Raw genomic sequence first — 24,089 nt, 5'->3', positions numbered from 1 at the left:
TGGGTCCGGCACTGAGAGTCCTCTGTTGTGGGGAATCTCTCAGTTCTTAGCAGACTGGGACAGTTGATCATTTTACATATTGGCAGAAATCCAGAATTTTAACTGTATGTTCTTAGGCAAAGCTGTGTTGAAACTGCCCTCTTGCCAGTAGAAACGCAGAATGGTACAGTGCCTCTGGAGGGGGTTTGTATCTTGCAGGGTTGTATGTGGATTTGCCCTTTGGCCCAGCAATCCCACATCTAGAGATCTGTCTTAAAGATATGTTGGCCGAAATAGGAAATGATTTTGCAAAAGACTGCTCATTGCAGAATTATTTGTTATAGCAAAACACTGCAGGAGCGTGTGGATGGCTCAGTGGGTTAAGCCTCTGCTTTCGGCTCAGGTCATGATCTCAGGGTCCTGGGATCGAGTCCCGCATCGGGCTCTCTGCTCGGCAGGGAGTCTGCTTCCTCCTCTCTCTCTCTCTCTCTCTGCCTGCTTGTGATCTCTGTGTGTCAAATAAATAAAATCTTAAAAAAAACCAAAACACTGCAAACAACATGTCTCTCGCTAGGGGTAAGTCAGCATGAAGGAGTGGTGTGCATTTATCACAAGGGGCATGAATCTAGGGTGATATGATTCAGGTCAGGACAGTGGTTGGCACCTTTGGGGACATGAGGGTTACTTCTGGGTGCTGGTAATCTAGTTTCTTAAACTGGATGGTGTGGCTGCATGAATGGGTTTATTTTTATTATTTATTTATTTATTTATTTATTTGACAGATAAGTAGGCAGAGCAGGCAGAGAGAGAAGAGGAAGCAGACTCCCCACCAAGTGGAGAGCCTAATGCGGGGCTCCGTCCCAGGACCCTGAGATCTGACCTGAGCCAAAGGCAGAGGCTTTAACCTATTGAGCCACCCAGGCGCCCCTATTATTATTATTTTTAAAAGATTTTATTTGTTTATTTGCGAGAAAGAGATTGGAAGATCACAAGCAGCGGGGAGGGGAGAGGGAGACTCCCTGCTGTGTGGGGAACTTGATGTGGGACTTGGTCCCAGGATCCTGGGATCATGACCTGAGTCAAAGGCAGACACCTAACTGACTGAGCCACCTGGGTCCCCAAATGGGTTTATTTTGTGAAAGTTTAGGGAGCTCTTCATTTTTGACTTGTGTGCTTTCCTTTATACTATATTTAAAATGAGTAAAAACGTTCACTTAAAGGAAGGAGAAAGGTGGGGCACCTGGTTGGCTCAGTCCGTTGAGTGTCGGCTCTTGATTTCCGTTCAGGTCATGATCGCGGGCTTGTGGGATCGAGCCCTTCATCATGCTCTGGCTCAGCATGGAGTCTGCTTGAGATTCTGTCTCCCTCTGCCCTCCCCCCTTCTTTCCCTCAAATAAATAAAATCTTTAAAAAATAGAAAAGGAGCAAGGAAGAGGCCTTTCTTTCTTTCTTTCTTTCTTTCTTTTTTAAGACTTATTTGGGGGGGGTGGCTTGCGAGCAGAGGGGGAGAGGGAGAGAGAATCTTCCTCCTGAGGGCAGAGCCCAACGTGGGGCTTAATCCCAGGACCCTGAGCTCATGACTTAAGCTGAAATCAAGAGTCTGCTGAACCACCCAGGTACCCCAGGAATTGTTTTATGGGAAAAAAAAAAAAAAAAAAAAAAACCTCGAAAACAAACCAAGATACAGAATAGTAGTTTTGTGCAAGAAATATTGGAAAGAATATGAAAAAAAGTATATATTTGCAGCGAAGCAGTAAATCAGAAAAATAATAAAAATAGCTAGATTGGAAGGAGGGAAGCAGGATGAAGGAATGGGGTGATACTTTTGTAAGTTTTTTTCTTAGAGATTTTTTTACAAAATTTGGTTTTGGTTTCTTCCTGTGTTCTTACGCTCCGTTCTCTCACACTGCTTGGTGATTTCAGTTACAGATGTGCTGGGCGCCACCAGTGACAAGGTCTCACGGGTCCCCGATGCTCTGGTCTTCCCTTCTTCCTTCCTTCCTTTCTTGGCTCTGTTAATTTTTTTTTTTTAAATGGGAGAGAGAGAGCAGAAGCTTGAGTGGGGGAGGGGAGGGTGGACAGAAAATCCCCAGCGGACGCCGTCTGAGTCTCCGGACTCGGGATTGTGGCCTAAGTAGAGTCCAGACTTGATGCTTAACCCCCTGAGCCACCCAGGCGCCCCAGCTCTGTTCCGTTTTAAAAGACCTTTTCTTTGGGTGGAGAGCCTGCTGAAGCCTCTCCCTCTCCCTCTGCCTCTCCCTCTCTCTTTCCCTCTCTTCCCCCCTCTCTAAAAAAACAAAACAAAGCAAACGTTTTTCCCCCTTCAGTCGGATCGGGTAGTTTCTGTCTTAGGGTCACTGACATGGTCTTCAGTCTCCCAGTTTCCTGCTGTCTCTCCTGTGTACGTTTTTACGTCCGGTGTTTCACTCTCCATTCTGGAAGAGTCATTTGTCGTTCTACATAGTGTCCATTTTTCCCATCTCTGTGTCTGCGACTCCATTTTTTTCACTCATTATCACTGTCTTTTCCTCTGAGTCTTTGAACATATTTATTGTAGCTGCTTAAGGTCTGTTTCTGCTAATTCTACCATTTGAGACATCCTGTTGTCTGTTTCTAATAGCTGCTTTAAAAAAATATATATTTTCTAAAGATTTTATTTTTCAAAGATTTTTTTTTTTTTTTAAGATTTTATTTATTTATTTGACAGAGAGAAATCACAAGTAGTCGAAGAGGCAGGCAGAGAGAGAGAGGGGGGAAGCAGGAAGCAGGCTCCCTGCTAAGCAGAGAGCCCGATGCGGGACTCGATCCCAGAACCCTGAGATCATGACCTGAGCCGAAGGCAGCGGCCCAACCCACTGAGCCACCCAGGCGCCCTATTTTTCAAAGATTTTATTCACTTATTTGAAAGACACAGAGAGCGTGCGAGCTGGAGGGAAAGAGTCCACAGTAGACTGTGCACTGAGTGCAGAACCGGGCACAGGGCTCGATCTCACTGCCACGAGATCATGACCTTTGGGTAAGCCACAAGTCAGCCTCTTCACTGACTGCGCCACCCCTGAGATTTTTTCAGTAATCTCTACACCTGGCATGGGCTCAAATCCACAGCCTGAGATCAGAGTAGCACACTCCACCAGCCAGCCAGGCGCCCCGGCGGCTTTTTTTTTTTTTAAGAGAGAAAGAGAGAAGGAGAGCCTGAACGGGGGTGGGGCAGAGACACAGAGGGCCACGCAGACTCCTTGCGGAGCATGCAGCCCCGTGCAGGGCTCGATCCCACGGAGATCACGACCGGAGTCAAGGTCAGGAGTTAGATGCTCAACAGACACAGGTGCCCCCTCCCCACCGGCTGCCTTTTTCTTTTTCCTTTTTTTTTTTTTTTAAGATTTTATTTATTTATTTGATAAGGACGAGGGAGAAAGAGAGCGAGCACTAGCAGAAGAGGGGAGAGCAGCAACTAGAGGGAGAGGCAGAAGCAGACTCCCTCCCACTGAGCAAGGAGCCCGATGGGGGGCTCCTGAGATCATGACCTGAGCCAGTCAGATGCTTAACTAACGGACCTACCCAGGCGGCCCCACAAACCCACAGCGGCTTTTTAATTAAGGAAAAAAAAAAATCAGGGGCACCTGGGTGCCTCAGTGATTGGGCCGCTGCCTTTGGCTCAGGTCCTGATCTCAGGGTCCTGGGATCGAGCCCCACATCAGGCTCTCTGCTCGGCGGGGAGCCTGCTTCCTCCTCTCTCTCTGCCTGCCTCTCTGCCTGCTTGTGATCTCTGTCAAATAAATAAATAAAATCTTAAAAAAAAATCATAGTTAAATTTTCTGCTGCATTGTATGTCTCACAACTTTTTTTTTATATATTGGTATCTGGATTATGATCTCGAGTTTTGTCCTGGCAGATGATTGGAAGATCATTTTGGTCCTTTCAGTCTTGGTTTTGCGCTTTGAGGAGATCGGTCTGGTGAAGCCTTCCTCTGGTTGTTAATACCTGGGTCTTTGCTGTGTGCCTCAGGTGCTCTGGGAGGGCCTTGGTTCCGCTGCTGTGCCAAGTTGCAGAGGTTGGAGCGCCCGACACCTCCCAGCCTGTGGGACACGTGGTGTCTTGGTTCCGCTCTCAGCCGCACTGCTCTCCATTGAATGGTTCTGTTGGTCTGGACACCTCTTAAGTACTTTTGACTTTGGATACCTGTACATATTTTACATAAGTAAAAAAAAAATAAATAAACAATAGCAACTTAGAAATCCCCTTTCCCCCAGTTGAACATAAATACAAACAAATGAACATTAGTTTAAAATCAGAATAAACAGGCCTAAAGTCACTCTTATAGAAATACTTCATTATTTTGAAAACTGTGTATGGGGGCTCCTGGGTGGCTCAGTCCTTAACCATCTGCCTTCGGCTCAGGTCATGATCCTGGGGTCCTGAAATCGAGCCCCGCATTGAGCTCCCCGCTCCACTGGAAGCCTGCTTCTCCCTCTCCTGCTCCCCCTGCGTGTGTTTCTTCTCTTGCTGTGTCTCTGTCAAGTAAATAAAGTCTTTAAAAAAAAAAAAAAGAAAACGGTATGAAGTGCTGAAAAGCCAGTATTGAACTTTTCAACTTAATAATTTTAATTATGAAGTGTTAGTTTTAAGAAGAGTTGACCTATTTCAGAAGATGGTAATGTAAGGGCCTATTTAGCCAGAGAGGCCCCACCATGGTTCAACAGCCATTTTGTTGTTGGTGCAGTAAAACTTAAACTGACACTCCCCCCAACTTACTTAGAAGCAAGTCGGGGAAACCAGTCCCAGGTAACAAAGCCCAAATACAAGGGTGGGTCAGGTGAGGTGGAGATAACAGCCCGGATGCAGGGAAGCGTCGGGCCAGGTGGAGACATCCAGTCGTGCATGCTGTCTCTCTAGCTACCAAGGAGTGTGGGCCCCGCATTTTGGGCTCCAATTCTGACTAAGGTGATAGGCTAGTGCAGATAGCTACTATGGGGTGAATTGTAATTCAGTTGGCCACCCGTGTGTGACCTAGCATGACTGTGCAGCTTTCTCTGTGTGTTACAATCTCATTGGCCACCTGTGTGTGGCCAGGCCCAACCACATGGTCTTTGCTCTATAAAAGTTAGTCTGTGAGGCCGGGAGGTCGTCACCTTCTCTGTAAGGGGTGCTCCCGACTGGTCTGTTTGACGGTCGGTTTGATTCTTGATGCTTGGTGCGAAATAAAAGGTTTTGCTTGACCTTTGCTCCTTTGACCATGGACCCACTGTTGGGGGATCCAACATGGGGGACCCAACATGGGGGACCCAACAGTAACACTGACTTATTTCTGGCTCACTAGCACAACTTTGATTGTCTTTTTTTGTTTGGTTTTTATTTTTATTTATTTACCTTTTTTTTTTTTTTTAAAGATTTTCTTTATTTATTTGACAGAGATCACAAGTAGGCAGAGAGGCAGAGGAAGGGAAACAGGCTCCCTGCTGAGCAAAGAGCCCAATTCGGGGCTCGTTCCCAGGACCCTGGGATCATGACCTGAGCCTAAGGCAGAACCTTTAATCCACTGAGCCACCCAGGTGCCCCTTGTTTGGTTTTTATATGAAATTTAAAAATATACAAATATACAGAAAACATTATAGTGGAACACTCACACTCACCACCCAGCTTCTTCCCCGTCTTGTCCCTTGCCCTCTTAACACTTTAAAAATCTGGTTCTTGTTTTTTGGTGAAGTATTTTAGAAGTGAATCCCAGAAATAATACCATTTTACCCATGAATACTCACTTTTTCTAACAGATAAGAATGGTTTTTATTTTTAAAAACATAACCACCATATCATATCACAACTAAGAATTCATAGTAATTCCCAGTATGATCTAATGGTAGTCCATATCCAGATTTCTCCAATAGCTTCAAATATAACCTTTTTACATTTGATTTGTCCTTTTTTTTTTTTTTAATTCCCCCAAGGTAGGAGCGCGGTTCCTGGTGCTGCAGCGCTAGGTTGTCACACAGGATGGATGGAGCCAGCCGCTGTCCCATCCTCCAGTTCCGAAAATCTGTGTGACATGTAACCTGTTGTCCTCGAAAGTGGACTTGTGTTAGATGTTAAACTGATAAGAACAGAAAATACACTTGATGGGAAGTGATTACATTTGATTTGTTTTGACTGGACTCAAGGTCTATATGTTACATTTGGTGATTATGTTTCTTAAGTCTCTTGTACTCCAGAGCAGTCCCCTGTCTCTTTTGCTAAAGTGTAATTTTCAAAAGGTAAAATCATGGCTTTTGTGCACATAGAAAATGAGAAGTCCCAGGTTCTAACGCTTTTCTAGAAGTTGCGATGACTTATCAGTGAGTTCTCCAGTTGTTGTCTTGGTGTGCCCAGAGACATGCATGTCCCAGTGGTGATGGCATATAGTTACAGAACTGGACAGCTTCATGGGGACCTTTCTCATGTGACATTCCAGCCATTGAGCTGGTTACCCAGATATGGCATGGGTGTACATCATCAGTGCTGTTGTCTCTGGCATGAGCAAAGGCAAGGGAATGTTTATTCCTTAATCATAAAATAGTCTGAGACTTTGAGTACCAAGTTAAGATACTGATTTTTTTTGCCTTTTCTCTACTATTTTGGTTAGCTTTCACAGGCAGAACTTAAAATAAATTTTTTCTTCTTTTTCAGGTGAAGAGATTATAAATGTCCTGAATGAAAAAATCTCTCTTAAAGTCACATACAATCTGAGAAAAAAATCCCAAATGTTTTTATATTTTGTTTGAATATAAAATTAAGCAAGAACTTTCCATAGAAGGTAAGATAATTTTCCTTTGTAATTCTTCTTTGTTGTAATTTATGCAAATATACTGAAGAAGTTCAGAATGGTTGACTGCAAAATGCTTCGTTCAGAAGGTGTATGAATGGTTTATTGTCTTTTGGCTGTTTTTTGATCCTTCTGTATCTGTTTTTTTTTTTTTTTTTTAAGATTTTATTTATTTATTTGACAGAAATCACAAGTAGATGGAGAGACAGAGAGAGAGAGAGGGAAGCAGGCTCTCCGCTGAGCAGAGAGCCCGATGCGGGACTTGATCCCAGGACTCCGAGATCATGACCTGAGCCGAAGGCAGCGGCTCAACCCACTGAGCCACCCAGGCGCCCTTCTTCTGTATCTGGTTTTAAGACACTTTGTTGTGGAAAAGTTACTTGGTCTCCCTAACCCAGAAGTACAGGGCCAGTCCTGCATATGTAATGAGGCACATTCTCTTTCTCACCTGTGGGGAGCACGTGAAACAGGGCACAGATGCTGTCATGGTCGCCATCCAGAGCATCCACTCCCCATGGAGGATGAAAGTTCGGGAAGGGTGCAGCTTCCTGCAGTGTTAGATGCTCTCAGAAGGCTCACCGGTGCGCTTCAGTCACATGCTGCACAGATGACAGTAAATGTGATTTCTCGTGAGCGTTTCAGTGCATTAAGAACTAACATGCTCAGGGCACCTGTATGGCTCGTTGGAGTCTTTTTTTTTTTTTTTAAGATTTTATTATTAGAAAGTGAGAGAGCAGGAGCAGAGGGGTAGGGGCAAAGGGAGAGGGAGAAGCAGGCTCCCCACTGAGGAGGGCACCTGATGGAGGGTCCAATCCTAGGACTTCACCGATGGAGCCACTCAGGTGCCCCTCATTCGGACTCTTGACCTCAGCACAGGTCTTAATCGCATGGTTTTGGGTTTGAGCCCATGTTGGGCTCCACGCTGGGCACGGAGCCTGCTTAACAAAACAAAAACAAAAACAAAAACCTGGGCACCTGCGTGGCTCAGGTCAGTTAAGCCAGCTAAACTCTTGATTTCAGCTTAGGTCATGATCTCGGGGTCCTTGGATTGAGCCCCGAGTCGGGCTCTACATTCAGCAGGGAGTCTGCTTCCGGATTCTTTCTCTCTCTCCCTTCCCCCATGCACGAGTGTGTATGCTCTCTCTCTCAAATAAATAAATAATAAATCTTTAAAAAATAAAACACTACCCCCCTCAAAGAAAACCCAACTAAGGTAACTCTCCAAAGGCCAAAAAAGAAAAAATTTAAGAAAAGAAACAGTGAGGAATTGTGATAGCACTCCCTTGTTCCTTACTAAAGAAAATAAATCATCTTCGGAGGAAGGCATACTGAGCGTTGGCCTTGGAATTTCTGTAGAGTAAATTTAAGCAGACTTGAACTTCTAGTCAGAACACATGGGGCACCTGGGTGGCTCAGTCGTTAAGCATCTGCCTTTGGCTCAGGTCATGATCTCAGGGTCCTGGGTTCAAGCCCCACATTGGCTCCCCACTCAGCGGGGACTTTCTCCCACTCCCCCTACTTGTGTTCCCTCTCTTGCTGACTCTCTGTGTCAAATAAATAAATAAAATCTTAAAAATAAAAAAAAAAAGAATATACACACCCCTGAGAGGAAGAGTTAGCATGATTAGATGCCCCACGGCCTGCAGATACTGGATAATTGGATGTAGTGTGTACACTAATGTATGAGCTTTTGAAGTAATACAAAGCAGGATACAAATTAGTAATGAAAAGCAAAGTAGCAAAATGATCCAAGTAGAACTTTCAGAGGTGGAAACAATGTTGAAATTAAAAACTCAGTATAGATGGGTTAAACAGATTAAAATGTGGCTGAAGATAGAATTTGTGAACTGAAGTAGGAGTCTGAAGAAGTGACCAGCCTGCGGCACCAAGAGATGGGGGGTGGCAGACGAGGTGAGAGAAATGGAGGATAAAATAAAATTGGGTCATAAATGTGTGGTTTCCGGGATGGAAGAATAGGAAACCTGGAGGAGAGGCATTATTCGAAATAGTAATAGCTTTGCCTTTTTGGAAACTAGTAAGAAGCATAAATCCACAAATTTAGGAAGCACGCTATGTCCCAGGTGGTATAAAAAAAGAAACCTATGTCCATACTTTGAAATCGTCTAGCAACAGAGAGAAGAACTTATAAGTCACAGGTAAGGGGTAGATTACCTACAACAGATGTCACATTAGCATGGATAGAGAGTGGAATCATTCCTCAAAGTGATAAGAAAATATAAATTTCAGTATAGAGTTGTTGGTCAGGGTTATTTGGCAGAACACTGCAGCAGTGTGATTAGTAAATGTTTTCAGTAAAGGTTGAGCTAGGTTATTTGGACTGTCTTCTAACCTCCTACCCTCTACCTTACGGAAAACAACTAAAAGTTGGATTCAAAAACAAAAAAAACAAAGAACTGACAATATAACAAGGAAATTCTAGACTGAAACCAGAAGAACAAACCAGAAGTAGGAGTAAATACCTCGGGATCTGCATTTGCCCTGAGAGCATTTGCTGATTGGGTCAAAGTGGGACTTTGATTTTAGAGGTCTTGTAGGATAGGAAGAGGGGTCAGTTAAGATCCACTGTCCTCTCAAGGTGCAGAGCCCAAGGGAAATTCTCTGCATGTGAAAAGGGGCCGGAAAGGCTCCATCCTTAGGGCAGGAGTGAAGGAGCAGTTCCTCGGAGTCACTCCATCCTTGCCCCCTGGTTGTCTTTTTACTCTTCAATACCACGGGAAAGTAGCCGGGGGTGGTACCTGTGGCCGTGGGTTGGCTTTTGTGAGGATTTCTAACCTCGGTTCACATTGCCTGGTGCTCCAGGGAAATCAAGCACAAATTTAAAGTTTTCTGGTTTGGTGAATGCCTTTAGGCATCCTGCAGGGGCAAACTTAAAACCTCTCTGGAGGAAGTTACCTTCATCCTAAAACACCAAAAAAGCCCCTACAGATACTTTTATGGATGTTGATTTGTACACAGACAAAACTGACCAGACACACAAGGAAATTAGACACCAGAGTGAAAACCAGTAGAAACAAAGACTTCAGATTTTGGAATTATTAGAAATAAATTATAACACAACCATGCTGTTTATTTTTTAAAAATTTTAAAAAGATTTATTTATTTGACAGAAATTGTAAGTAGGCAGAGAGGCTGGTGTTGGGGGTGGCGGGAGCAGGCTCCCTGCGGAGCAGAGTGTCCGATGTGGGGCTCGATCCCAGGACCCTGAGATCATGACCTGAGCCAAAGGCAGAGGCTTTAACCCGCTGAGCCACCCAGGCGTCCCTGGACAGTGTGTTTGACAGTCTTAGGTGGCCATGACTTCTTTGAGTGCATATGATGAGGGAGCAGGAGGCTGGCTGAGGACAAAGCAGAAGCTGGCACCTTGCACCCCCTCTCCACCCAGTCCCCTCAGTAATGTGTCACATTCTTTAGGCAGCCTGACTGCCCTAAAAGAAAAACAGTTAACTTGCAGAGATCACAATCCTGAAAAGCAGGAGTCTCCCTTGGTTTACCAATGTCCTTGAGATTTACAACAAAGAAGTTACCTTATCAATAGCCCAGTTTCCAAAGGCACATAACTCAGTTCCTCAAGCCCTAATGTCACCCTCCCCTCCATAAAAACTGAAGGAGGCTGATTGGGACAAGGAAAAGTAAATAAAGTTAAATTTCTTCTAAACCTAAATCTCACTAACAAGGATGCTTGATAGCAGGAATGTAACATTCCACCAGGAGACTCCCAATTGTCTTTATGTTAGTGCCTCATTAGAGGGAAAGTGGCCTTGGCTTGATGGTAACCAGGCCTTCAATATCCTGACAGTCTTCTTTACCCCCATAGCCCTTCTGAACACCCCTTTGTCCTCACCTACCCAACTCCTATGTATATAACCAGCCACTCCTCACATGCCCGGTGCAGCAGCATCTCCGTCTGCCCACGGGTCCTGTCCCCGTGCTCTAATAAACCACCTTTTGCACCAAAGACGTCTTAATAATTCTTTCTTTAGCCGTCGGCTCCGAACCTCATCCCGGTGAACCTCACCGAGGCTCAAGAACTTCATCACATTGCATAGACCTATGTAAATTATTCTTTTACAGTTTTTTTTTTTTAAAGATTTTATTTATTTATTTGACAGAGAGAGAGATCACAGTAGGCAGAGAGGCAGGCAGAGAGAGAGAGAGAGGAGAAAGCAGGCTCCCTACTGAGCAGAGAGCTCGATGCGGGGCTGGATCCCAGGACCCTGAGATCATGACCTGAGCTGAAGGCAGCAGCTTAACCCACTGAGCCACCCAGGCGCCCTGTTTTTTTTTTTTTTTTTTTTTAAGATTCTATTTATTGGGTTGTGTGGATGGCTCAGAGTATTAAGCCTCTGTCTTCGGCTCAGGTCATGGTCTCAGGGTCCTGGGATCGAGCCCCGAATCGGGCTCTCTGCTCAGCAGGGAGCCTGCTCCCCCCCCACCCATCTGCCTCTCTACCTACTTGTGATCTCTCTCTCTCTGTGTCAAATAAATAAAAAAATCTTTAAAGATTCTATTTATTTGTCAGAGAGAGTGCGAGCACACAGGCTTCGGGAGTGCGCGGGGGTGGGGGGGGAAGCAGGCTCCCTGCTGAGGAGCTCTGTCCCAGAACCCCTAGATTGTGACCTGAGCCAAAGGCAGACCCTCAACTAAGCCATCTAGGCACCCCTTTTACAGTTATTTTAATTTACTTTTGTGGTTATTTTTTCTTTCACTTCTAATTTTCAATATTTATTGATCTTTTCATCCCACCCCAGTCCTGTTTTACAGTGACGCCCTTTTGGGGTGTTTCCTCCAGTGCGCTGTGTCCGTTACAGACACGGGCGCACTTGTTGGCTGATTAGGCAAAAATCTGCTCTCTCTGGATTCACATTGCCATTTTTTTCATGTTGAACCCCCCCCCCCCCCCCCCGTCGTTAACTAATTGACTGCTCTTTTGTTGTGTAAAAGTACCCTTCCTCCCCTTGCAATGAAAAGACCCTTCCCCCAGGGTTGAATTCAATGTAACTGCTCTTTTGCCTTTCTGTAACCCGCTTGGCTTTTAGGGCATGACACTTGACTCCTGTTTGAACAAGATACCCTCTCCTAATAGCCGGGGCATGGTCACATAGACAAGGGCAAGGGGGCTGCATGGTCACATAGACAGGATGTCTTTCTGCTGAGTAATAAGGTCAAACTTCCCCTCTTTGTTTCCCCTTCCCGCCTTTCTCTTCGCGCGAGGGGGGTCTTCCAGGGCCAATCCACTAACACCAAGTATGCCTTTTTCAAAAGTTCTGTCAACCAATCAGTTGTGCCCCACCCAAAACTTGTTTGTACCTGTCTATAAAAACCCGGCACCACCCCAGCCGGGTGTGCTCAGCTAGCAGGAGCTGCTGACCACCCGCAGGCGCGCGCTGACCACCCGCAGGCGCCTGCGTAACAATAAAGAACCTCTTGCTGATTGCATCCAGTGGCAGTGTTGGATTCTTGGGTAAGGGGATCCGCGGGTCTTTCAATGTCAGATCGAATTCCGGTGGCCCATTGGTAAATGTTTAATAACTGACTCTCTGGGAGAATAAAAAGCGTGGTGGTTTGAAGGATTTGTTGATCTCCATGGTGCACATACTGTCATCATGTCCGGCTTGAGTGACCATATGACGCCGCTGAAGATGGGGTTGGGGGAGGTGTGCCCCTCCAGCCACCACGGAGCCCGTGCCCTGTGGCAGGCGGGTGACCTCCTCTGTTTCCTTCCCTTTGCTGTCAGGATCCATGAGGACACGATGTGCCAGCCACGGTTCTGGGCTTAACTGGCAGCAGCTCTGGGATGCTCATTGTCCCTGGTTTGCTGTGGTGGAAACCAAGGCCCGAGAGGTGTTGTAACTGGCCCCAGGTCATATGGCAAAGCCAGGGTTTTGATCGTAAACTACACCAGCAAAACCCCAGCCGGTTTGTAGCTGGGCAGGTATCAGGGTGCGTTCCCGATTCTAGTTTTCTCTTAGCAACAGTCTCTGCCACAGAATGTTCTTTTTTGAAGGGCTCCATTCATGGAACTGTGTGCTGTTGTGGGCAGCATTTCTCTTTAGAGTCTGTCTTCCATGTGATAGTCATGCTCAGTAAACAGGTTCCTCTCATCTGACTGTTGGATGAGCGTCTGGATGATGTTGGTCCTAGTTTGCTGGTGTTGCGGACAGACAGGGTGTTGCTGGGTGTGCGGACCCCCGTGCTGTGCGGGTACTCTGCTGTACCAGAGGCGTCTCAAGCCAGTTCATGAGCCCCTTACTTTTCCTAAGGGTGCTGTCAGTGGTGGGCCTTTGGGTCAAATGCTAGCCTTCTCTGTAGGCGAGGCCCTGCTGATGCGACGCTAGCATCTCTGTGCTGGGCAGTGCACGTTGCTGGGATACAAGAAACCAGATACGTGCGGTCACCTGGAGGCGAGTTTCAGAGTCCGGCTGCACCAGGTGCTTGACAAACCCTTCAAAGGATGCCACTGTTGTGATCATTTAAGTATTTCTTCTTCTTCTTCTTCTTCTTTTTTAATGTTTTTACTTATTTGTCAGAGAGAGAAAGAGCACAAGTAAGGGGAGCAGCGGCAGAGGGAGAAGCAGACTCCCCGCTGAGCAGGGAGCCCGATGCCGTGTCGATCCAGGATCCTGGGATCATGACCTGAGCCGAGGGCAGCCGCCCAACCGTCTGAGCCCCCAAGTTGTCTCCATTTAAGTATTTCTTAAAAATGTGTGGATAGCGGGCAACTGGGTGGCTCAGTTGGTTGAGTGACTGCCTTTGGGTCAGGTCATGATCCCAGGGTCTTGGGATCAAGTCCCATATCGGCTCCCCCTGCTCTGTGGGGAGCCTGATTTTCTCTCTCGCTGTGCCTGCCACTCCCTTTGATTGTGCTCTCTCTCTGTGTCAAATAAATAAATCAAACCTTCAAAAAACTTTTTTTTTTTTTTTTAAAGATTTTATTTATTTATTTGACAGAGAGAAATCACAAGTAGATGGAGAGGCAGGCAGAGAGAGAGAGGAAAGCAGGCTCTCCGCTGAGCAGAGAGCCCGATGCGGGACTCGATCCCAGGACTCTGAGATCATGACCTGAGCCGAAGGCAGCGGCTTAACCCACTGAGCCACCCAGGCGCCCCTCAAAAAACTTTTAATGTGTGGATAGTGACAGGGATATGAATATCGTTGTAGAGATTTTTAAATTTAAGGTCATAGCCAAGTGTACTGATAGGAGTCAGTGGGGCGTAGAGTCTAAATTAAATTAATGGTCTTATTTCAAGTGTTAGTGGAAATGTAAGTAGATGTTCTCTAGCATTGGTCCTTTATATTGGCGGCATGAGCAAAATAAGTGTGGTGAGGTGAGTTTTTCTTAAAACTATTGTTTTTTCAGAGTGAAATGTTACCCTTAATCCAGGGACTATGGTCTTCCTTTTTTCAATATTTAAGAAGTCATTGTTTCTTGAAATTAAGGTAATTACGGCTGATACAGTTCATCCTTTCCTCCTAATGTCTTCTCTCTCTCTCTCCCCTCCCTCCTCGTTGTCTGGCCAGATTAAAACGTTGGCAGCCCTCTGTTGGTTTTCTCTATTAAAAGAAGAAAATCTGCTGGCCTAGAAAAGCCCTGTGTCGGGGCGCCTGGGTGGCTCAGTGGATTAGGCCGCTGCCTTCGGCTCAGGTCATGATCCCGGTGTCCTGGGATCGAGCCCCGCATCGGGCTCTTTGCTCAGCGGGAGCCTGCTTCCTCCTCTCTCTCTGCCTGACTCTCCGCCTGCTTGTGATCTTTCTCTCTGTCAAGTGAATTAATAAAATCTTTAAAAAAAAAAAAAAGAAAAGCCCTGTGTCGCGTAAATGTTGGAGTGGGCCAGCTTTTACAGACAGGTCTCTTGGGCTTGATTTATGAGATGGTACACTTGATTCTGTAAATGGGTGGGCTCTCAGAAGCCCTTGAATGTCTTACTCTTCTGAACGTTCTGTTTTATAATTTCAGGGTAAATAAGTGAGCATTAAACTGTATTGTTTCAAATTATAAGTTACGAGTAAGTGGGTAATAGGATTTGGGTTTAGTTTTGGTTCTATTTGTTGAACATGATTTGTTCTGTATGGGGTGTGTGATGGTGGGCTGGCACACGCAACCCCAGCCTCGCGCTGGGCAACACCAGTAGCGCCTTTGATTGGCGCTTGAGTGTGCCCTGGGCACCTCAGTGCATCTGTGCGTGGTGCTGCCAGTGAGACACTGCCTGTGTCTCTCTTTTTTTTTTTTTTAAAGATTTTATTTATTTATTTGAGAGAGAGACAGTGAGAGAGAACATGAGCGAGGAGAAGGTCAGAGGGAGAAGCAGACTCCCCGTGGAGCTGGGAGCCCGGTGCGGGACTCGATCCCGGGACTCCGGGATCATGACCTGAGCCGAAGGCAGTCGTCCAACCAACTGAGCCACCCAGGCGTCCCTGCCTGTGTCTCTTGTATGGAAAAAACAAACCGGGGCGCCCAGGGGGCTCAGTGCCTTAAGTCTCTGCCTTCGGCTCAGGTCATGATCTCAGGGTCCTGGGATCGAGCCCCGCATCAGGCTCTCTGCTCAGCAGGGAACCTGCTTCCTCCTCTCTCTCTGCTGCTTCTCTGCCTACTTGTGACCTCTGTCTGTCAAATAAATAAACAGGAAAAATCTTTAAAACTAAACTAAACAAAACAAAAACCAACTTCTCATGAAGGGGACCTCTGGGACACCAAGACAAACTTAATGGCAAAGTTAACAATACTGGATTGATATTTCACGAGGCTGGGCAGTGAAATGGGTGATGTCTGGGGTACTTCCAAGTGGTCTGGGTAGGAGACAGTCCAGGGAAGAGAATGGGCTTGAACCGATCTGTGTTGAGGCTGAGGGAAGGACGTGGGAGGGTTCATATACACTTCTCGCTGCAGTTGGCATGTGTGAGATTTCCCAAAATAAGTTAAAAAAACAAGAAAACATGAAAAGCAAAAATGAGCATAAACCCCAGCCACCTAGGAACAGTGATGAGGTAGAAATTTGACCAATCCCCCTGCCTAGGCAACCACAGATACGCATTTTGTCTCTATAGATTGTCTGTTCCTTTTTTTTTTTTTAAGATTTTTTTATTGATTAGAGAGAAAGAGAGAGAGCGCGCATGAGAGGGGAGAGGTCAGAGGGAGAAACAGACTCCCCGCCAAGCAGGGAGCCTGATGCGGGACTCGATACCGGGACTCCAGGACCACAACCTGAGCCGAAAGCAGGTGCTTAACCAACTGAGCCACCCAGGCGCCTCAGATTGGCCTGTTCTTGACTTTTGATAGAGACGGCCTTATGGACTGTGGCCTTCTGTGACTGACTTCTTCCCCTAGCGCGTTTTCCAGATTCATCCGTCTTTCAGTACTTGATTCCTTTTAGGTGCCGAGTAATATTCCATGATGTGGATGTACCGTGTTTTTAAGAATCCATTCTTCCCTTCATTGGACGTTTGGGCTGCTTCCACTTTCCGGTTATTGTGAATAATGCGTGGTTAACATTGGTGTGCAGGCTTCTTTGTGGGTGCGTGTTTTCATCTCTTCCTGGGTACATGCCGTGGAGTGGAATTGCTGCGTCCTATGGGGACTCTGTGCTTCAGCATTTGGGGACTTACAGACTCTTTTTCATTTTGCATTTCCACCAGCAACATATGAGGGCTCCAGTTTCGTCACACGCTCATCAACACTTGTTGTAATCAGTCTTTTGGATGTTAGCCTTCCCTGTGGGTGTGAGGCTGGATCTCATGTTAGCTTTGGGTGATGGTGGCCAATGATGTTGTGGATCTTTCATGTACTGTTGGCTGTTTGGGTATTTTCTTTGGAGAACTGTCTCTTTCTGTGCTCACGTCAGATCCTTAGCTCATTTTAAAATTTGTCTTTTTATTACTGAGTTGTAAGAATTCTTTGTATATTCCAGATGTAAGTCCTTTATCACAGGTATGATTTGCAATAGTTTCTTTTGTAATAACTTTCTCTCCTTGGGTGAATCGTTTTTACACTTCCTTGGTGGTGGTGTTTGAAGCACAGAAGCTTTATTTTGCATGGAGTTTAATTTATCTGTGTGTGTTTTTTTTAAGATTTGTGTATTTGAGAGAGAGCACGTGAGCAAGCCCACGCAGGGGGAGGGGCTGACAGAGGTTGAAGCAGACGCCCCATGGAGTACCCTGAGCCACCCAGAAGCCCCGTATCTGTGTTTTCTTTTGTTGTCTCTTATGTCCTGCCTAAGAAACTGTCCCCACATCCAAGGTTGTGATTTGCCTCTCTTTTCTTCTAAGAGTTTATTATTTAAACTCTTAAATCTAGGTCTTTGATTCGTCTTGAGTAGATCTTGGTATATAATGTATGGGTAAGGGTCCACATCTATTACGCAAGTATCTAGTTTGTATAATGAAAAGACCAGTCTTGCCCCCATTGAAAGGCGTTGGTGCCCTTGTCAAACATTAGTTGATTGTGCATGTGAGGGCAAATTTCTGAACTCTCTTCTGCTCTGTGGGTCTGTGGGTCTGTCCCTGTGCCAGCACCACACTGCTCTGATTACTGTAGATGTGTGGTCAGTTGTGCAGTCGGGGGTGTGAGTCCTCCAACTTTGTTTATTTTCAGAACTTATGTCTCTCCTGGAACTCTCGCATTTCTGTGTGAGATTTAGAATCAGCTTGTTTGACATACAGGATTTAAAAAAACCTGTCTCTTGGCTATTAATTCCTATACTTTATTGTGTTGGGAGAACACAGTCTGTGAGATAGTAGTCTTTGGAGTATATTAAACTTTCCTCTGTTGATTTAACGTGTGGCTCATATTTGTAAATGTCTCATCATATGCTTAAAAAGAATTTGTATTGTCTGTTCTTTGGGTGTGGAATTTTTTTTATCTTTTTAATAGCTTGGCCTTATTAATAGTATTCACATTTTTAACATTTCAACTTTAAGAAATAATAGCAATATCTTCTACACTTCCTCTAGTTTGTTTGTTTGTTTGTTTTTAAAGATTTTATTTCTTTATTTGACAGAGATCACAAGCGGCAGAAAAGCAGGCAGAGAGTGGAGGGGAAGCAGGCTTCCTGCCGAGCAGAGAGCCCGATGCGGGGCTCGATCCCAGGTCGGAAGGCAGAGGCCTAACCCACTGAGACACCCAGGTGCCTCTTCACTTCCTCTAGTCTTCTCCAGTGGTAACAGTTTGTAGAATTACAGCAGAATATCACAACCAAGCATCGACACTGAAGTAGCCCACTGATCCTGTTCACACGTCCTCTGTTCTATTTGTGTGTGTGATTCTGTGCAGTTTGTCGTCCGTGTAAATGCTGTCATGGCTGATTCCACAGCTGCAAGGGTTCTCATGTTCCCTATAAAAACCACAGTCACTTCCCTCTTGCCCACTTCTTCCCCCTGGGCGGCATCCCTCATCCTTAACCACTGGCAGCCACTAATATGTCCTCCATTTCTAAAATTTTGTCAGTTCGAAATGTTAGATGTAGATGGAATCATACAGTAAGTAGCCTTTTGGGATCAGTTTTTTTCCCTAGAGACGCCTCCAAGTTGTTGTGTGTATCAGCAGGCTCTTGCTCTTTCTTTCTGTTGCTGAATGGCAGTCCCTGACGTGGGGGGGCCGTGGTGTGGCTAAGCGTTCATGCGGGGCTCTCTGGACTGGCCCTTCCAGACACAGCTGCTGGGAGCATTAACGTGCAGAGTTTTGTTTGAACTCAGGGTGTTACTTCTTTCGAGTAACGGCCCAAGGCCAAACCGTCTTTCATTTAGGGACTTCTGTCAGGTGCTGCCCTGAAGTTACGGAGGTTGAAGAAGAGCATGTGTGTGCGCATTTGTGGTGGCGACAGACGTGTAGTTCCCTGTCCCTTTTACCTGTTTGTCGCTCCTTGCGTCTCTGTCCGAAGTTCCGGTTTGTCAGATAGAAGGAATTAGCTCAGCTTTCTTTTGGTTAATGTTCACCTTGTGCATATTTTCCAGTTTTTTATTTATTCCTTTTCTAAAAAAAAGATCTATTTATCTTTTTTTCAAGATTTTATTTATTTATTTGACAGACAGAGAGATCACAAGCAGGCAGAGAAGCAGGCAGAGAGAGAGAAGGAAGCCGACTCCCTGCTGAGCAGAGAGCCCGATGCGGGGCTCGATCCCAGGACCCTGAGATCATGACCTGAGCCGAAGGCAGAGGCTTCACCCACTGAGCCACCCAGGTGTCCCTATTTATTTATCTTTAAAAACAATATATTTGAATTCTTTATTAGAGAGTGAGGGGCAGAGGGAGAGGGAGAAGTAGACTCCCCACTGAGCAGGGAGCCTGACACAGATCTCAGTCCTGGGACCCCGGATCGTGACCTGAACTGAAACCAAGAGTTGGAGGCTTGACTGTGCCACCCAAATGCCCCCAAAGGACACACTTTAAAAAATAAAGAAAGGTGGGCACGCCTGGGTGGCTCAGTCGGTTAAGCCTCTGACTCTTGGTTTTAGCTCAGGTCATGATCTCAAGGTCCTGAGACTAAGCCCCGTGTTGGGCCCCCCACTCAGTGTGGCGTTCTGCTTAGTTTCTCTCTCCCCCTCCCCCTGCACCCTCCCCACCCCTGCATCCTCTCTCTCTGTCCTTCTCTGAAATAAACAAATAAATCTTTAAAAAGTAAAATGTTTCCTTTGTAGGGAAAAATTTTTGGGGTTTTTTTTTTAAAATCCAATACAAGAAACTCTTTTCATTAACTAGTTTATCTTATATACAGCTATTGAAATTAATATTATGTTCCAATTTCTCCTGTTTTATGATGCATTTTCCATTTACTAATGGTTTTCTTTATTTTTGTGCATTTCTCTTTTCCAATGGATAGCTGTTTTCGTTTTTTTTAAAGATTTTATTCATTTATTTGGCAGAGAAAGAACACAAGTAGGCAGAGAGGCAGGCGGAGAGAGAGGGGGAAGCAGGCTCCCCGCTGAGCAGAGAGCCCGACGAGGGGCTTGATCCCAGGACCCTGTGATCACAACCTGAGCTGAAGGCAGAGGCTACACACTGAGCCACCCAGGTGCCCCAGGATAGTTGTTTTTGTTCTAGTTTTACTGCTGGTTAAAAGTTACATATTCTGGGGCGACTGGGTAGCTCAGTTGGTTGAGCAGCTGCTTTCAGCTCAGGTCATGATCCTGGGGTCTGGGATCCAGCCCCGCATCTGTCTCTCTGTCAGTGGGGAGCCTACTTCTCCCTTTACCTGCCGTTGTGCGCACAAAAGTCAAAAGGAGAAATACCCATGACAAAGGGTCTTAACTTCGGGGACGTCACCATAAAAACATAAGCAGAATATGTAACTTTCTTAAGATTTTATTCATTCATTTATTTATTTATTTGACAGACAGAGATCACAAGTAGGCAGAGAGGCAGCAGAGAGAGGAGGAAGCAGGCTCCCTGCTGAGCAGAGAGCCCCATGCGGGACTCGATCCCAGGACCCTGAGATCATGACCTGAGCCGAAGGCAGACCCCTTAACCCACTGAGCCACCCAGGCGCCCCTCCTTTTGACTTTTTAAGCTTAATGATATCTCTGCTTTCCTTCAAATCAGAGAACTATGTTTTCATGCCCTCCCTTTTCCTTTGTCGTATCAGCAGGTGAAGAGGTGTCTACCGGGTGTGACCCTAAAAAGTTCCGTAGCTGTGCTGAAGGGAGAGCTGCTCCTGTGTCCGGTTGATGGTGAAGGAGGGGTAAAGTGCTGGTGGCACTCCACGGAATTCTGAGAGCTGCCTGGGTGGCTCCGTCAGTTACGCATCCAGTTCGTAATCTCAGCTCAGGTCTTGATGTCAGGGTTTTGAATTCAAGCCCTTCATTGGGCTGTGTGCTGAGTGTGCAGCCCACTTAAAACATTTTTTTTTTGATTAGTGATTTTAAGATCTATTAGAGTGCCTTATTGTGTTAACAGAGAACTTAAAGGTTCTTAATGTTGAAGGCAGAAGAGGGATATTGAATGGGAGTCGGGAGGTGGGGGTGTGGAGCTGTCCCGGAGGCTAGTGAGGTGTGTGAGAAGACCCCGGGTCTGCAAACAGTGGCTGAAGGGAGAAAAGCGGGTCAGGCTGTTTCTGTCGTTGAAATTGTACAGACTTAAGATTACAGATTATTTTGCGGCAGGCCTCTCTGGCTTATGAATTCTTTCTGAGTCCTGCTCTCGACTTTGGAGCCATCTTATCAGCAACCTTTTAGCCTTAATGATTTGTTTTGCTGATTTCTTTACCTCTCTCTGTTGTTTATCATATTTAAAGGTGTTACTGAGGGGCGACTGGGTGGCTTTAGTCTGTGAAGTGTCCACGTCTTGGTTTTGGCTCAGGCCACGATCTTGGGGTCCTGGGACGGAGCCCACATCGGGCCCTGTGCGGAGTATGCAGCCTGCTTGGGATTCTCTCTCTCCCTGTCCCTCTGCCTGTCCTGCTCCCGCCCTCTCTCTCTCTCAAATGAACAAATGAGTCTTTTTAAAGAAGTGAGTGAGGTCTAAGTGAATAAGTCCATCTTACGTCTGTGGCTCTGTGAAGTCTGACAGATTTACCACCGTCGGCCTCTGCGTTGCACCAGAACTTCCTCATTTCATTTGGGGTCACTCCCTCCTGCAGCCCTTGGCCGTAGCCTCCCTGGTCTCTTTGTCTCCACAGGCTCATTTGCCTCGTGTAGAAGCTCAGACGACGGTCATTCAGCGGCGCGCCCCACGTCCTCGTCTTCACCGGCCGCGCTGATGAGACGCCGCCGTGTCGCGCTTGTTCCTCTTCTGGGGGTGCGCTCTGTGGCGGCGGTGCGCCGTAGCTCGTGTTTCTGCTTGTTCTCTTTTCATGTATTTATTTATTTTGGGGGGAGAGAGGTTGCATGACGTTGGGGGGGGTGGAGAGAGGGAGAGAGGAGGGTCCCAAGCAGGCTCCACACCGGGCTTGGTGTCTGACATGCAGATCTGTCTCATGACCCCGGGATCATGACCTGAGCTGAAATCAGGGGTTGGACATTTGATCGACTGAGCCACCCAGGTGCCCTTCTGTATTTCACTTTTTTTTTTTTAAAGATTTTATTTATTTATCAGAGAGAGGTGGGGGGAGAGAGCGAGCACAGGCAGACAGAATGGCAGGCAGAGGCAGAGGGAGAAGCAGGTTCCCCGCTGAGCAAGGAGCCTGATGTGGGACCCGATCCCAGGACGCTGGGATCATGACCTGAGCCGAAGGCAGCTGCCTAACCAACTGAGCCACCCAGCCGTCTCTGTATTTCACTTTTAACGTCATCTCTGCACGCAGTGTGGTCTCTGACTCGAAACCGCGGTGTCAGGAGTCGCGCTCTGCTGACTGAGCCGGCCGGGCGTCCCTGCGTTCGCCTTTTGATGGCCGTTGGGCCCTTTCCAGTGTTAGCTGTTGTGAGGGACGTGGCTCTGAACATTCATTTATAAGAGGTCTTTGGACATAGGGTTTCTGTTTTGCTGGGGAGTGCCTGGGTTTGGGACTGCTGGATCACACAGCAGGTGTTAGCTTAGCTTCATAAGACACCGGCAGACTGTTTCCCAAAGTAGCTGTTTTATGGTCCTGTGGGCAGTCTGTGGGGATTTAGTTCAGTACCTCATCAGCGCACAGCAATGATAGCTTTTTAATTTTGGCCGTCCTAGTGGTGTGTAGTAGTACTTCGTTGTGGTTCTGAGTTGCATTTCCTTGATAAGAGTGTTTATCATCTTTTCATGTGCTTATTGGGTATTCGTGCATCTTTGATAAAGTGTCTATACAAATATTCCCCCCCCTTTTTTTTGCCCATTTCTTAAATTGGATACTTTATCTTACTATATTGTAGAAGTTCTTCTTCTTCTTCTTCTTCTTCTTTTTTTAAGGATTTATGTATTTATTTGTCAGAGCACATATGGGTATAAACAGGGGGAGCGGCTCGCAGAAGGAGAAGCAGGCTCCCCACTAAGCAAGGAGCCTGATGCGGGACTCGATCCTAGGACCCTGGGATCATGACCTGAGCTGAAGGCAGCGGCTTAAACCCACTGAGCCACCCAGGCGCCCCAGGTTTTTTCTTTTAACAATTTTTCTTTTAAGTAGGTTCCACACCCAGTAAGGAGCCCAGCACAGGGCTTGAACTCATGACCCTGAGATCAGGACCTGCGCTGAGATCGAGAGTTGAATTCTTCACTGATGGAGCTCCCAGCCCCCAGTTTATGTTTTCTTATGTGTTCTCTATCCCAAGTCTGTAAAGATTTTCTTTCCTCAGGTTTTTATCTAGAAATTTTAGTTTTAGTTTTGATGGCTAAGGCCGTGTTTGTGTGTGGTGTGAGGTAGGGGTTGAGTTTCATTTTATTTGTAGATGTGCAGTTTCCAGTACTTTCCTCACGGAGTTGCTCTGGCACATTTACTGAAAGTCCGTTGGCCACACCCGTGTCGGTCTATTTCTGTGCTTTCTGTTTTGTTCTTTTGAGACACCAGAGCCATCCTGATTAATGTCAGTCGTTGTGAGTCTCGACATCGGGCGGCGCTGGTACTTGGCTTTGTTCTTTCTTTTTAAAAGCGTTTTGCCTATTGGAGGTTTTTTTTTTTTTTTTTTTAATTTTCTTAAATTTCCATGTACATTTTAGAAATCTGCTAGGATTTGGAGCACTGGGTTGCTCAGTTGGTTAAGTGTCTGCATTTGGCTCAGGTCATGATCCTGGGGTCCCAGCATTGAGTCTGGCGGGGAGCCTGCTCCCCCCTCTGCCTGCTCTGCCTGCAGCTCCCTGCTCGGGCTTGCTCTCTGACAAATAAAATCTTAAAAAAAAAAAAATAAATAAAGACACTAATAGGTTGACAGTAGAAGGATGTTGAAGGATATAGTGACCCGAACCAGAAGAGTGTGCTGTGTCCATGTCCGACAGAGCAGACGTAAGACGGGGTATATTGCCAGATACGACGAGGGATGTTTCAAGACAAAGAGGCACTACACTGAGAAGACTTACAATTCTGAATATGCATCCACGTAATAAAGGAGATTCAGAATACGTGAAGCAAACACTTGCAGAATCCAAAGGAGAGATACATAACTCAGCAGTTAAGAGGTGAGGGTCACAGTCTCCTCTCAGGGTGTCACAGCGATTAGACGGATCGTGAGTGTGCAGGAGACTTGGAAACTTGTCCACCAGCTTGAGTTAACTGACCCTCCTAACAGCAACAGAAGGAAAACTTCTCCGGCGCACAGCCATATTCACCAGGACGGACCTTGGCATCGGCAGGGTCATCGCCAGCAGACTGGGGGGGTATCTAGCTCACTCCTTATTGCTGTACAGCTTACAGAAGAAGGGTTTTCTTGTTTTTAAAGGGTTGTTAAGAAAAAGAAAAAAGAATGTGCA

The 24,089-nt window shown here is 46.2% G+C and overlaps 1 protein-coding gene across 50 annotated transcripts in view; it reads left to right on the top strand.

The window, feature by feature from the left end:
- Window positions 1-24,089, top strand: part of PPP6R2 (protein phosphatase 6 regulatory subunit 2) — an 86,968-nt gene that overhangs the window by 19,468 nt on the left and 43,411 nt on the right. For 28 of the 50 annotated variants that reach the window (XR_014313928.1, XR_014313929.1, XR_014313930.1 and 25 more), the window contains one exon: window positions 6,637-6,763. The exons of 2 other annotated variants lie outside the window; for them this stretch is intronic. Coding sequence is in view for 4 of the 48 variants with exons in the window: in XM_082739371.1 (XP_082595497.1) it covers window positions 23,608-23,798 (191 nt within the window). In the remaining 44 variants the exon portion in view is untranslated. Of the gene's footprint in view, window positions 1-6,636; window positions 6,764-14,311; window positions 14,392-14,592; window positions 14,605-23,293; window positions 23,799-24,089 lie in introns of those variants that run through there. 20 more of the 50 variants (XR_014313927.1, XR_014313931.1, XR_014313933.1 and 17 more) reach the window with 3 other exon arrangements.

This window comes from Mustela nivalis (assembly GCF_964662115.1).
Source record: "Mustela nivalis genome assembly, chromosome: 7".
NCBI lineage: Eukaryota > Metazoa > Chordata > Mammalia > Carnivora > Mustelidae > Mustela > Mustela nivalis.
Note: the sequence above shows the minus strand (reverse complement) of the source record. Positions and strands in the feature narration are given on the sequence as shown.